We start from the raw sequence: 16,221 nt of genomic DNA, 5'->3' as shown, positions 1-16,221 counted from the left end.
TACTTCTTTTAATGCCACCAGAGGTGTGAAAAATTCTATTTTGAGTCACTCTGGTTGTGCATTCAATTTTTTCTTTAATGGAATTATCCTAGATTTACATTTTTATGTAATTTTAGGAACAGAAGGCTTGAGTCCCTGATTTAAACCTATTCCACAGGAATATCATTATAATTTATAAAAAAAAATGTACCTGAGTTTAGCCTAAAGACATTTGGCATTTTGAGAATAAAGACCAAGCTGTATTGCTTTGCTTTCCATTTGAGTATATCCACTGTCTGTAAAAACTTATGTACTTCATAGTACAGGTACACTTACAGAATTATTTGAAATTTTCTCTTATGAAAATGTCAAGGCAAAACTATTTACTGAGCAACACACAGGCTAATATAAGCTTTCTGTACTGAAACCAGTTTACAAAAGATGTATCTTAACATGTGATTTTCTTAGTTCAGAAAAATAAAAATAAGACCTCTGTTCTGGCTATCACCAAATCTGTCTGCAGTGTTTAATTTATTAATATTGTGCTGATACTTTACCTCTTGACACTAACAAAGTTATTCCTGGTTTTGAAATGCCGGTTTTGGTGCTTTATTGCACTAGTCATGAGCAGAAATCTGTGCACTTAAATGGTTAAGAGTAATTCCAGCTCAGTGCTACTGCCTAACATGGTTCAAAGGATGTAAAATTTGTTCAGATTGGTATAGGTTTAAAAGCTGGAGACAAAGGAAAAAAAGGCAGTAAAATATGCCCCTTTTCCCTCAGGGAAAAAAGCCAGAAGCTATTCATTATCATGTTCTGTAAATGTCGTTTACTTCATTGATGTCAACTGTTTTGCTTTGTCTTTATCTCATTCCTGTTTACATATCAAACAGTGCTAAGTGCAGGGCAGCTTTTCCTCACTAAGCAGAATACATTGTCGTCTCATATTCACATGAGAGATCTAAAGAAATAAAAATGTTTGTTGTAATTTCTTATTCTGTGACTTTGCAAATATAGTAGAGATTAGTGGAATTTCTTTCTGAAAGGTCATGTCTTGGTTTTATACACTCAATACCCTTCATCCCAGCAGTTTTTAAAACATTTTTAAAAACATATATAAAGCTATGAAGTCATTCATTCTCAGTCTGGCAAAACAGTCCTTCAGTTCGATGTTTGGTTATACCTAAATTAAGTCTTGGGATTTAGCAAGTAGTCACAGGAATAGCTAACCTTTTAGAAACATCTGGCATATTTCAGAGAAAGACTTCACAAATATTTAATGTGAGGGCAATAAACTGACCTAGTTGTAAGAAAACTGGTTTATAAATGGTTATATGTTGTCTGGAACTAACACATAACTGAGATACTGTAATTTCCACTGTAGCTTGAAGTAAAAATTAACTGATCTGATGTTGAATTTTCAGTGACAACCATTGTGCTTAATCAGGGTTACTACCCTGAGCTGGATGGGAAGGAGGGATGGGGACTGCAAAGGCAAAAGCCACACGCTTTTCACATGATTGTGCAGGTACATGGTTCATTGGGCAGCACTAATAAGGGGAAGGAAGGGATTTAGCTTGTTAATCCATGCTTCTTAATACAATGTCACATTAAGTGACACCCACAACATGCGTATTGATTGTGTTAGAGCTGGAACCTGATTATGAAATACTGCTTCATCCTCCTGTGACGTTGGCTCTCTTGAGAATTTTCTAGCAACAAAACATCAATTAATGAAGATTTACAAAATCTTATTACAAATAAGAAAAGTCCAATTAAAACTGACTTTGTTTTAGACTTCATATAAAGACAGGTAGAGGCAAAAGATAAGTTATGTGTGGCTCATTGTGGAGTGCAGCAGAGACACCGTAGATGGTGCTGTGCCAAAATTCCCATAGCTGTGTTGGGGCAGTGGTCCATCTGAGGTAATTAGCCTCATTTATTGTGCTTTCTCTACTACACCTAGGTCATATACGTATAGTTCAGGAATCTTTGTGTAATACTGCATTTCATTGTGTAGAAGTAAATGTATGATAAGGTGATACGCCTAGAAATTATATAGGCAATGCTTAGGGCAGCTTGAAGTCTAGGTCTCCAGTACAACTATCTCCTGCTGTCTCACTTAAACATCATATCTGCCTTTCTTTCTTTCATAGTGAATCAAAGCTCAACTTAGGGTGTTAACCTATAACTTCCAGTTGTGCTTCATATTAACATTTATTACGATACTAAGAGTCAACTGAAATCAGCAGGATAAAGCACGGCTTTGAAGTTAGTTACACATAAATGTTTTGCTGAATTGGGACCATATACAGCGGTGGAATAAATTGTTATTCTACTTCACAGTACATGTAAACCTGGCAGGAAAAAAAAACTCTTTACTTCTTTCTTGTTGTTCCAGTGGCCTGAAAGCACTAAATATGATGTCATGTCGTGCATGGTCTGTGTTTGGTTTTAGAACAACTGATGCAACATTTTATAGAAGCTAGCACTGAAAGGATACTTGCATGCACCTTTTAATGACACATTTTAATTAAGGCCAAGCTGTATTAAAAGCCTTTACAACACCAGAAGTGTATGAATGCTTCCAATAGGCATATCTGAATCCATTCAGTCTATGTGACGTGCTCTCCTCTAGGATATAAAGACGGTATTTCCTACCAGTTACCTATAAAGCTGACTCGTCAACCAGTTCTTGCAAAGCAAGTGACAAGTCCGTTCTATTTCCTGCCTGTCCCCACAATTACAAAGAATTTGGATACCTCTGTGTGAGGGGAGAGGTATGCAGAAAATTACATCTAGGATGAAGATGATGTTTTGAAACAGCCTGATTTCATTGCTCTGTTCTGAATTTCTTTAACTGGACAGCACATAATGTTTTCGGAGAATTACTGCATGAAAGGTTTCCACAGGATTACCACAGCATGATATAAAAAAAAAAAGTGTGGATTTTTTATTCTTTAAGTGAGAACAAAAAAGTTCTTGCTTGTATAAATAAATATAAATTATCAGAATCTGAGTTTTAATTGCTATTTTGAATTAGGGAACGAATATTAAAAGTTTAATTTGTGTGTCATTTTTATAAAAGAAATAAGGTATTTATAGACAAAATCCAGAATTTCTGACTGATAACTTGATCTGCAGTGGCTTGTATTGCATAATTAAGTATTGATTAAGTATTTCGTTATTTGTTTATGTTAAGTATTTATTCCTCGCTGCTTCCATGTGAATTCTCTACCCATTAATCTTGAACTCCTTTTAGCAAAATAAATGTGCTAGATAGTATGGTCAATTGTGCTAGAATAGGAGTTGATACTATTCTGTTTCTCTAGGGGTTAGCTAAGAGAAATCCTACTAGTAGCAAAGAAATGACATGTGGGCAAGTGGATCAGAAGAAGAAAGCACACCATAAAATTTGTAATTCCTCACAGGAACCAGTTACCCTGCTATCTCAGAAAAGAACAGATTATGACATTCAGCTCTTCCCCTGCACTTTTTTTCCTTTCTTTTTTTTTTCTTTCACCAACTAAAGGCATTTAAACAGAGAAAAATAATATTTTCCTTTGCCCTTGGTTTGAAAGGGGCCTCCAGAGCTCTGGTCCAACTCTTTGTATCAAGACAGGATCTACTGTGCAAACAGACAGGTTCTTTGAAAATCTGTTGCAACAGCTACGCAAAGAAAGAGAAAACTTAACTGATTCGTAAGCTAATGCCAGGACTGTTTTAGCTGCGTTCGCATTCATGTTCCCAGTTCTTACCAGGAAGATGATTCTATCATTCCTAAATCTTTAAACTTGTGTTCTTCTGCCTCAGGATGGTATTTGGAATAAGCAAAGTTTCTGTAGTGACTTTCAGCCCTATCTTTTTCCCCACTTCATGCAACGTAAGAACTAAGATCTAAACAAAGTAAGATTGAACTCATTTCGTGTACGCCTTTACCTGAAAACCCAGTAGAATAAAAATCTTATCCTCCCTGAGTGTTTTTGTGCAAGAAAGGATTATTTTTCAGTCATTCTGCTGGACTTATGAATGAATAATTTCATGTGGAAGGTACAAACCATTTATTGTCTAGATACAAAATCAAGCTAAGTTGAATTAGCTTGGAGATGGTGGTGGTGGTCACAGCACGTATCCTGACAATTATTTTGATACAGCTCGCATGGGACATCTTCCTAAATTTCAGGAGTTTGGCCCTTTGCCCCAGCTCTTTCTAAAACAACTGATGGAAATCTTCTGACTTACCAATAATATTATTTCTCCAGATATTTTGAAGATACAAAAAAAATCCTAAAAGAGGTTTTCTTTGGTTTCTAGTTCATAAAAGGTGATCAAAGCGTCTGGAAATTTCCTGATCGTAAATTGTTCATATCAGTTTTTCTTAAAATTTAAAGCTAATTTCTTTAAAATTTAAGTTTTCTAAAATTTTAAAAAAGAAAGACTATTTAGAAGTTGGTGTCCAAATATTTATTTCCAAGGTGAGAAGACATTTCCCCCCTCATAAAATAATAATTCTGTGTTATATTACCTACTAGATAAACTAGTGAAAAGGATTGCTGACCTAAGCAGAGGACTTGCAGTGCACAAATATTCTCTTCCTATTTTGACTCGTCTTTGGGTAGGGCTCTGATGTTTAAGATTGTTCTGATTTTAGAACACTGTCATCCCTTCAGATTTTAAACAATGTAAATTTCTAAGTAAAACTTACTTGTCCTCAGATATCTTATGGCTCTAAGAACCGTGTTCAGTTTTTGTGTTTTGGGGACTGTTCAAAGGTCAAGGTAATGTCCCCAGCAATTCGAGACCTACCTTTTCTTGGTCTCCCACTCTTCTGGGGCCAAAATTGCTGGTTTTACATGAAGTTCAAAAAAACCCCAACATATCTGAGAAGTAAGTTGAATGTGTTTCGTAGGATCATAGGATAATTCATTTTGGCAGGGACTTCAGGATGTCCCTAGTGCACCTGCTCCAAGAAGGGCCAGCTGTGAGATCAGACCAGTTTTTTTCTTTGTCCAGTCAAGTCTTGAAAACCTCCAAGGACGTTTGTGTTTCTGGAGACTTCCCTTCCCCAGGCTGAGCAAGCCTTGCTCACTCAACAAGCCTCCCAAATCATGTCTCCAGCCCCGACCATTGAGGTGGGCCTCCACTCATCTCACCCTACTTTAGCAATGTCTTCTGTGTATTGTGTGTGTGTGCATGCTCAAAGCTGGCTGCAATATGTAGATGTGGTCTATCTAACGGTGAGTGCTGGGCAGGGGGGGAAACAACCCCCAGTCTCCTGGCAACGCTCCTGGTGATGCAGCCCTGGATGCTGCTGGCCATTTCTGCTGCCCAGGCTTATTGCCGGCTGCTGCCCAGCTCACTGCCCTTGGGGCCCCCAGAGCCTTTTCCCCAGAGCTGCTCCCCAGCTCATCAGCCTGTATCATTGCAAGGGTTTATTCCTTCCCGGCTGCAGGACTTCACACTTTTCTTTGCTGAATTTCATGAAGTTCCTGTTGGCCCATTCCTTCAGCCTGTGAAGGGCAGCCCTACCCTCCGGCATATTGGCTGTTCCCCCCAATTTGATGTCCTCTGCAAACTTGATAGGAATGCAATATCGAAATCCAGAATAAGTGAGTGTTGGAAATATCTTCATATCTTAGTTCTCGTACGGTACCTTCACAATTTGCATCTCCCTGAAATTGGCTCATTTCTCTAAGATCTGTTTCATGCTCTACCATGCTATTCTTCTGTGTCCCTCAGGTCAGCTGTGTAAAGTAGTGGTATTTCCATATCCTTGGTTTGGGGCCGAAAGGACCGTAGGACTGTAGGACTTTTCCTCTTTGCAATATCTTTCTCAGTCTTCTATAGGCTACATTTAATGAACTCTTTTGCTTTAAGTCATTTTTCTGATACATTTTTCTATTGCTGTCCTCTGGATTTTCTCCAACTGATCCTGATTTCCCTGAAATGGGATGCCTAAAATCACACTGAATATTCCAGTTGAAGCTTTACCATGCTAAGTATTTAATGCCTCTTATATTGGCATATGTAAATAAGGATGTCACATATGATGATTAATTTTTTGCAAAATCAAGGCATACTTGACTCTCATTTAGTTTATGATAAATATTTTTCTGATGATCCACTGCCTAATCAGCTTTACCTGTCCTGAATCTGTACATTCAGTTATCCCTTTGTCTTATTTTATAATTGTTCTTAGTTCAATTGTATCTTTATACTACTCATTTGTGTTTGGTTTAATTCCTTGACGAAATGTGTTTTCATCTGGTCTCTGATTCTTTCTCTGACCAACAAACTAGCATAAATAACCTTATTCAGTGCCTTGCTTCTGTATTATTCTTTTTGTATTAAAGCTATGTCCTCTGTTTCTAGTCTGAGCACAGCCCAGAAACTTTAGAATACTCTGAGACCTCAAATGGGTAAATTGTTCTGAGTATAAGCAATTAGAAAATGAAGCTTTTTGCCTATAACCAGAGCTTTTTTACTGAAGAGGTTAACTGTGATTGGTGAAATCCTTATTACCAAAACCAACATTTATTGCACTGAGTTATCAGCTGTAATAAAATTCAAGACTAACAACTAATTTTGTATTATGTTTCCTTTATATCAAGCCTGCTATAGCCCAGAAAGCTTTACAACAAAATGCAGAAGTGTCAGCACTCATCCTCTATCAGGAAAGGAGTCAAGTAGCAAGCAGCTAGATGCTAACTTAAAAAAAAAAAAAATTCCTTTTCTATCATCATAGCACTTTATCCTAATTTTTTATAGTGACTTAGAACCACTTAATGATATAATCCCATCAAGAATTCTCTTAATTATTCATGACAGAATGTATTTACTTCAGAAAAGCCCTCTGAAAAGAAGTGTCCATCTGGCAAAACCACGCTTCTTCTTCTCCTCTAATTGGAACCCAACCTTAACTGTCCTGACAAAAGGGAATTTCTGATGAAGTGGACGCAGCCTACTAATCTCTTTCAGGCAGCTTCACTGTCAGGTATAAGTTGAACCACTGTAATGAACCAGATATTTCTGTATGATAAACAGCAATAATGTATATAGGTAAGTGGCATAACGTGGCTGTCCTTATAGCATACCTGAACATTTCAAGTGTCAGATTTTACAAATGCGAAGTGATTAGGTGTTGGGATAGTGTTTTGGTAATGCATTATTTACTCTGTTAGTGAAATATCAAAGTTTATAACAATCCTTAGGAAGGCTTGCTACTAAAGGGTCCCCGTGACAAGTCTTGGGATCTCTGTGGTCAGCGTTGTGTACCAAGGTCGTCTTTTCGCACTTAACAATTACAAACAATACAGCTTGAAGTACTTTATGATTGTAGTTGTCTAAAGGGTTGATTAGTGCAAAAGATCATTTATTTGTCGACCTTTATTTGCTAGACATCAGAAGAGTTCCCTATGTGACATACATCAACAGTTCAGCTCTCCCTTGAAACGCTGATAACCACAGTCTGTAGGCTTTGATGACTACAGCTGGGAAGTTTATAGATACATTGAATTCTGATGAAAGTGTGCGCCAGATTTCAAGATTGGGGATTAAATCCAGAATCAAAAGGTGGTTGTTTTCTGCCTTTGCTTTGACTATGCTTCAAAATATCAAGAAAAGCTTATTTTTTAAAGCCTGTGGTGTTCTTGAGTGTCCCACCGAAAGAAGGTGAAACTTCTTGAGTGGACTGTGCTAAGCTTTTCTGCCTTAGCATGAGCTGACTGGGAAGTCACAGCACGCACTTCGGACGTGAAACATGAAGGTTCAATATTCCCTCATGCTCCAGATGCTTTGAACTCACTTTGAAATGGACTGCCTGACACACCGAGTGGGGAAGCTCCAGATCTTTTCTGTAGGTCGTGCTGATTATGAGACAGTAACCAGAAAAGGGGTACCCTCTTCCCAAATAAATCCCCTAATTATCAAATTTGGAACTTTTTCATTTTTATTTTTATCTCTTCACAGATTTTATAAAAATATAACAGTTCTAATAGGAGAGACAGAATAAAAAGACTCTTTCACCTTCTGTAATAATTTTGTGAGTCCTACTTTTTATTTCCTTTGCTTTTCTTGTAAGGAAATGAAATGACACGTTTTGTTTATGTTGAATAAGGCAGATTACTTCATTTGATACTAAATGTTATTGGGTTGCGGTTCAAAAGAAAATAAATGAACTTAAATTCAATCCAAATCAAATATTGCTTTGCTGAGTTTTTGGCAGAGCAGCAAACTGATAGTCAAAACTTTTCTTTTTAGTCTCAGTTCCTTGTTATTTGCTCAATCATCTAAGCAGACAATATTACTTTTAAGAAAGTTTTTGACCACTAGGGTTATATAAGAAATTTTGAAATATACATATGTCACAAAAACTCAGTATTGGTAAGCTGACATTTGGTCCTATGTATTTCTTCTACATATTTGAGATGTATGTACAAAATTATGAACTTTACTGGAGGTATAAGTTGAATAATACAAATTATGATTATATGTAACAATTATAAATAGAATGATAAGGTAAACAGGTAAGGTAATTGTTGACTTATATGAGCAGTTAATACATAAAGAATTTAATGTCATAGTAAGTTTTTTTTATATTCTTGGGCACACCAGTCACACCCCTACCTGAAAATTTGATCTATGACATCATTTGAATGATGGTTGAAAAATTGTATACTATGATAAGCAATATACCGAAAAATGACCACCATTGATTTTTTCTTCTAAATAGTCATTTTTTTCCTTTGAGAGACTAGAATAGATGAGAATGCTACAATGCTGCAAATTAGAACTGTTAGAAGACAAATCAGAAAGAAAAAAATATGTAGATAGTCTCTTTTACATTTCTCAAGAAATTGTCTAATGCAGCATTGTGTTTTGCTCAAAGTGACTATAGTCTACTACAATTATTGATTAGTTTATCTTCTTAAAAGAACCCCATTTTGTGGATCAGTAAGTTTCTTCTTTTTCGAAATAAACAGTCACTGATCACATGTCCTTAACACTTTTTTGTATGCTGATAAGCTGTCTGTCAAGAGTACTAGTCCGATGCAAATGTCAACATGGTAGCATTTCAACAAATGCTTAGACAGTCAGTAGAAAGGAGTTAATTATTAGAACTTCATACACTGCTTGGTTCGTCACTTTTACTAGAGAGATAAATATCATTTGTCTGAGCAGCTACCTTCAGCTAAAAGGCAAAATCTGAGAATCTTTTTCTTAAGCTACAGTAAGCTAATGTGAATGTGCATTTGCAGAATGGATTTTCACACAGAGATATGCAAGTAAGGCTAATAAAACTATGATAAGTAGGTCCACAACTGGTGCGCAGCCTGCATGCATCGGTTATTATGGAACATCACCTCTGGCTTGTATAGCAGTAATACCTCTTTTACCAAAATTTTCAGCAACAAAGAATTCAGGAGTCACCAGGTCTGGTTTGCATTTGAACACAGACTACCTTGTTGGAAACTTGTAGGAACATTACACACTCTCTAGTAACAGCATAGGTTTTCATAAATATGATGGCTATAACACTGTAGTTTGCAATAACAAAAATCTAAGTAAAAATAATAACTAAAAGCTCCATGGTAGGTTCACAATGGAAATTTTAAGCAGTTTAATCCCTCTTAATCACTAGCAATGCAATTCTATCCAGACCACTTGAATGTCAAAAGACAAAAATGCACTATAAATATGAAGAAAGCTATACATATTGAAAAAACATTTACATTTTATGGAATAATGATGTATCTGCAATGAAAGAATGTTTCATTATTATTAGGACTTTTGCGATGTGACACATCTCTTTCCCCTTTCCTTATTTTTGTAGGAGAGGTGACAATTTAAAATTGGTTCTGGAGTCTGGTTCTTAAGGATAAATAGGTGATAGTAGTAATATTAATACAAAGGGCGTCTCAAGCCCTTTTCATCCTCAGGGCCTTTAAGTTGGAAAGGAGATGCCAGGGAACTGTTTTACAAGCAAAAAAAGTCATTTATATTTCTATCTAAATGTCACTATGTTTCTGAGGTAGAATGAACTTAACAATAATTAGAAAAATATGATTCCTTGTACAGCTAGTATATATTGTACCCCCACTCTGCTACACTGTGTATTTTCAATATACAATATAAAAAAAACTATATGCATTGTTGTATGGGGGAGTTGTATGGTACCCATCAACAGTTCCAAGTAGTCTATGCAATTAATCCATCCTTAATATGCATATACTTTATATTGTAAACATATAACAGTTGAATGTGCATCTCTTCAAAGCAATTTTTATGTTTCATTAGTCCTTAAATAGTTTGGAAAATGAGTGGGCCTCGTGACATGTTATAAAAGAATTTAATTGCTTTTAGGCTGGGGAAACTGATTCTAAATTCAAGTGCACCTTAGAAAATGTCCAACTGCAGCCTTTTCCAAGGGCACCAGCACATCTGCTGATTAAATCTCCAGGAGATTTATACTGGGAAAGTCGGATTCTCCTCCAACAGGCATGTCCCAGCAGATGCTGCAGTTTATGGATGGGCTGTTGGAGCCACAGGCATCTGGTTTGGCGGGTACCCAGTTTGCCCCCTGCTGTATCAGCAAGAAGTGCTTGCGCTGAAGGCAAGAACTGCCGCGTGTTGGTTCATATCACGGCTCAGCTCTTTCCTCCAAGGGAATGAGTGTTCCGGGTCACTTTGCTATGCCACCACCTGTGTTGGTAGTGTTCACACACCTTTTTGCTACGATGATACCCACTAGCACTTTAACTATGCTAAAAAGAGCTAATTAGATGGGGTTGCTTAAATAGGAGAAGTATACAATATTCTCTTCACAGGACAGGAAAAAGTATTCCCTGCTCAGTACACAGAGAGAGAGACAAAGAGTTCTTCAGGGAGAACACCAGTGAGGAGACTTTTTTGCGGAAATGGCCATAAGCTTCCAACTCCTCCAGCCATTCAACAAGAGGATATTTTGATAGCAGAGTAGATGCTGCTGTAAATCTCCTAATTATGGATCAAAAATGCCACCGACACATGATGCACAACACTGAACTGGTATAAGCTCACGCAGCAGTTGGGAACAGTGGAAAATTTTCTGCTGGATTAACCTTTATACCACTAGGTTCTGTGCCAGATTCAGTATCAGATGTATTCTTTTGAAATGTACCGGCAATGTAAAAAAAACCCAGGAAAAAAACACATAAATCTGGCATATACTTTGTATCATCTGCTCTAGCTAATTTGACAGCTGTGCTATCATTTGTATCTACCTGATTTGGACAAAATTAATGTTTTCAGTAACCACAAGGAAACGGTGCAGAGCTCTGGTGGTGATGCTCACAGACCCACGTTCTCAAAGGTTGTCTTAATACACCGGCTTTAGCCACTGTGATTTGAGGCATGTTTGTACTTGAGATATCTGCTGACTGAGTTCTCCTGTGGGTGCAAAAAGTGCTTATGCACCCAAGCACACGGTTTTTTCCCTATCGTTCTTCCTCTGCTCACCTGCTGGGGTAGCTTACACCATTATCACTCCAAGGGAAATCCACACTGGTAAATCTGGTATCAATCCACTAAAAATGTGCTCTGCATTTCATCGCGTATACCTCATGAACCTCATTATCAGTTAGAAAAGTGCAAATACTAAATCATTCTTCCACGTGTTTCTAAAAGCCTCACACATTCACATAAAAGGCCACCTTTACAAGAGCTACCACCCTTACGAGAGCGTTGCCAGACTGTCTGTGGTAATAGGAGTTTTCTTTTGAAACCGTGTCTCCTCTATAGTGCAATTAGAATAGGACTGTGAACAAGAACTGTCAGAAATTAAACCAGAATTGTTTCCCATCTTTATGTGACAGATCATGGACCGAACATTATTAGAGAGCAGAATAATTGTGGGGGATTTTTGTTGTAATTGTGGTGAAGGGATGAGGGGTGGAGTGTGTGTAAATTGTCCACCTTTGTTGGTGTTGTGATGATGTTATTTTGATTTAGGTGTGGGGAATTCTCTTGTTGATGTAAGTGATGTTTGAGAAGATTGTAGATTGTGCGATGAATGTGTATTTTAATGATAATGATAATTTAATTATAATAATTAAAAAATTAAAAAAGCATTTTACATTCTTTTTACATTCTCAGCATGATCTAATTAAAAATCAGATCCCATAAGATGTTCAGACACCTCATTCTTAGTGATTTCAGCTGTATGAAGATACCTGAATACTTTTAAAAATCTGGCCCATAGACATATATCAAGAGGGTCAAAATACATTGTTGTAGAGGTTAGATTGCTGTTCTTTTCAATAGCCTGTTGTACTATAGTTTCTGATTATTCTGTTTTGTGTTACTACTCTTTATGTTGGTTCTGTTTTTTTTCCCCGAGTTAGCTGCTGCACTAGGTGTCTCTCTTTCTCTCTTCTAATCATTATTTTTGGGAAGGTTTGTAAAATTTCCTTTTGCTTCACAGTGTGCAAAGCTTAAGGGCTTAAGCCCTTAAGTACAGCTTGAGGGCTGTACACTTACTACTCTTATGTACTTAGTTACTACTTTGTTCTAGGAGATGCTGAGTATACCTGTCACCCATTCAGCTGCTAAGGGAGCGAATGATCATCATGGGATCAGGCAGATGAGAGCTGATCTATCCTCTAGCCAGCAGGAGAGGAATTTAAAACAATATAAGAGTTATCAGGGGATCTCCTCACATCTTCCTTCTGAAGGGGAATCTCTGGTAGTGCAAGAATGGCAAAACTCTCGGTGGTATAAATTAAATCTAAAGTTTTAGCTTACATGTAGGGCTAAAGCTGGTGGGGGGGAGCCTTAAGGAAAAGCTCAAGGAAAGAAATACAGAGCATTCTGTCACTGGTACTGTTCCCTCAAAAGGCTGAGAAAAAACTGTACTAAACCTCTGGTTAGAAGGGGGAAGCTGGCTTTTAACCTCAAAAGTTTGATTGTGTACCAGCCTTGTAAATACTATATGTGCTGTTTTTCCTCTGTGCAGGTATCTAAGCCAGACCATACTGGAAGAGACGATGTTAACAGCCAACCCTCAAAACAGGGAGAAATTAGCTGTACTAAAACAAGCTCTAGGTGCTATGGGATTCAATAGCCTGGTAAGTTACACAAGCTTATGTTATTTGTGGCTACAATCACCATATTACTTAGTTAAAAGCAGGCCTTAAGGAACTCCCACTGATAACCTTTTGTGGGGAAAAGAAGTACCTTTCTGTCTGTCTTTTTTTCTGTTGGTTAAGACCTTGAAACAATATACAGTACTAGTTCACTCCAGGGAAATTACTGTAATCACTTTTAATTAGACACAGCACCAACAATGTAAATCTTTTTCATTCTTAAAGATTCACAAAACAGCTTCAAGGTATAATATTCTGAACAATTAAATTACATAGATAAAAAGAAACAATCAAATCCCATATGACAGAAACCTCATAAAACCCACAGGAATTTTTTCCTCTTCCTGATTATTTCCCTGTCTCTTTTAATTTTGTGAAACACACATTCCAAATGCCTTTGCTAGCAGCACCTGAAAAAAAGTAAATACATATTTAGTCAAACAAAATTAGAGCTGGATAACTTGAAAGAGCTGACTTAACCCCAAAAAAGCAACAAGAAGATAGGTCTGGTGTTTGTCTTTAGTCCTATAAAGCTAACGAAGAAGATAATTTGGAAAATTAATCAAGAAGAGGTTCTGGAAGACAGAGGTTTGAGGGGAATCAGGAGAAATGGAGGGCTGAGTATAAGAACTCATGTAAGCTGTGTAATTCCCTTCAGGATACTAGAGTACTTAACAAACTCCGTTTTTCTTACATTTGTATATGCTACCTTGCACACTGTAGCTGGGACACTTCTGCAAAACAAATGCATAAGCAACAGTAGTTCTAGAAGGAGGTAAAAACTTCTTTACACCTACATGATATTTAGCGTCATAAGAAAAAAGCAGAGGAAAAGTTAATGTGACAGTATGCTAGATTATCATAAGAGATGACAGATGGGCAACAGTTGTAATAGAAAGGGATCAAGGGCTATTGGTAAAAAAAATTGTGAGTCTGCTGAAGCTGTTATTTAGGTGTGAGGTAGACTTCTGCGGTGATGGTACATTATGTAGTTGTTTGGCATTCCCTAGTTAAGGTAGTAACAAATGTTCTTTGGTAACCTATGCCACCTTTTAATATAAAGAGTGGGGTTTTTTTCATGAATATTCACGTGGCCATGTACAAAATTGAACACATATGGCTATATTTGACAGAATTATTCCTTACTCTTACTGATTCCAGCTCTGCACCTGTAGACTTCACTAGCAAAAGTTCCAGGCAGTTCTGCATTTAGCCCCATGTTCACAGATGGGTGGATCTCTCTACTTTATTAACCTTTTTGTTCTGTTGAGGAAGGGGTTCAGCCCATAAATAAATAATTGAATGCGTAATGGATCATGTTTTAGAAGCCTGCAGAAACTGTCTGAGAAAACTTTACATCATAGAAAAATACAGTATTCTTTTGCATCCAGCACTTCAACTTCACTTTGCTCAGAGTTCTTGAAAGGAAGTAAGTTGCCTCTCAGAAAAGTGTAAACTATCTTCAAGGCTCCTCTATATCCAGGCAGCGTTAGAATAATCATTTAGGAGGCTAGAAATCTGTGGAGCTCCAGAGTACTGCAGGCTGATCTCCTGTGCTGCAGGTTAGAGGGGAATATGTAGATAAAACAGATCTCCTAAAATTTCTACCCACTACTTCTGAGGTACATGGAAAGGTCTGTATGTATTATTCCTTGACCATCTAGCCACATTCAATGATAGAGTAGATTATCTTTTTGAAGAACTACATAAACATTCCCTATCAGTCTTTAACAGTAACATGCAAAGTATGTTAATGTTTATTAAAAAATTGTTTTAAAGTGAGGGAACATGCATCTTGGAACACAATGAGAAAGGGTTTGAATATCTGGAACGTGAACTAAACCCGAGGCCCTACCAAAATCACCAGAACAAACAGCGATTCCAGCCTGCTGTAATTCAGTGCTGTAGAGTCATCCCCAAACCAGTTCTGAACAAGCTAACAAGCAAGCAAGAAGTATGCTGTACTAGAGTGCCGTTCCATCTTGCCTAAGGGCAAGAAGATACCCTTCCCAAGAAGCAGGGTATAGCACCCTAGCTTGAATGCCATATTAGCAAGACAGGTCTTGTGTTGTAAGAGCTATCTTATTCAGACTTCGCCTGTATATATTGCTTTTTTTAATCTTCAGCTTTGGTACTGTGTAATAGAAAAATATACTGTTGCCCTATTTACCCTATCATCTCATACAGTAAGAGATTGAAGTTCTTGTCTTCAAACGTACTTCAGAGAATCAAACTTGCATAAACAGCATCAGAGGTGCTGTAGTCTGTATCCCAGAAAGAACGGAAGCTTTTTTTAATGTCCTCTGATGAAGGGCACATTTATTAGAGAAAGGAACAAGAAGAAAAAAAAAGAGCTTTTTTTTTTGACCTGTTGCTTTTGAAAACTAATAAAAAGTCATCCAAGCTTGGTTTCAGTGTGTTCTGAATTCATTGCAGTCACCTGAGGATAAAGGGGATGTATTGGCTAAGTATTTCATTTGTAGTGTATTTTTTAATCTTATTCTGCAAATTCCAGTAAGTGAGACTTCTCACTGTCACTTCTAGTGTTTCAGTAGAATCAGGTTCCAAATATTATTTTTCAAAAATATTTCAGGAATTATCGATTAACTTTGCTGTGCATAATGCCATGTAATGCTATAGTGGATATCAGGTTTCCTGTGTTACAATTTTAAAGGAGCACCATTGTTTTATAACTGACTTTAAAAAACATCCAAAAACACACAATGTTTTCCATGCATTAGCATTTTTGGTTCATATTTCATGGATCATTTTTTTGCTTGAATTTAAAAACATTAAAAAAACAAACAAACAAGAAAATTAGTTCTCTTCTTGCTGTGGTAAAAATGAGGCCAGGAAAAACCTAACCCTAAGGGTAACTTCTCCACAGCCTTAGAGGCATCAGAACATAGCATGCAACCATGGGGGCAAAGTGTGTGGGTAAGGAAAGTTGCTTCTGTTTCTTTTAGACCTTAACTACAACTTTTACTACCAGGAACCTGTTATAATTTAGAGCTAGACACTTTGTTATTGAATGAGTTGGCTGGGGAAAAAACAAAGCTTGCTATTCCCAATACAGAATTTGTCTTGATGGAAATTCTCTATGGAGAATATACGTTTATTT

The 16,221-nt window shown here is 37.0% G+C and overlaps 1 protein-coding gene across 1 annotated transcript in view; it reads left to right on the top strand.

Annotated features, from left to right (window-relative positions):
- The window catches only part of MYO16 (myosin XVI), a 304,717-nt gene that overhangs the window by 167,871 nt on the left and 120,625 nt on the right, over window positions 1-16,221 (top strand). Inside the window, exon 16 of the mRNA XM_075137449.1 lies at window positions 12,971-13,082. Within this exon, the coding sequence (XP_074993550.1) occupies window positions 12,971-13,082 (112 nt within the window). The remainder of the gene's footprint in view (window positions 1-12,970; window positions 13,083-16,221) is intronic.

This window comes from Calonectris borealis, chromosome 1, assembly GCF_964195595.1.
Source record: "Calonectris borealis chromosome 1, bCalBor7.hap1.2, whole genome shotgun sequence".
Classification (NCBI taxonomy): Eukaryota; Metazoa; Chordata; class Aves; order Procellariiformes; family Procellariidae; genus Calonectris; species Calonectris borealis.
Note: the sequence above shows the minus strand (reverse complement) of the source record. Positions and strands in the feature narration are given on the sequence as shown.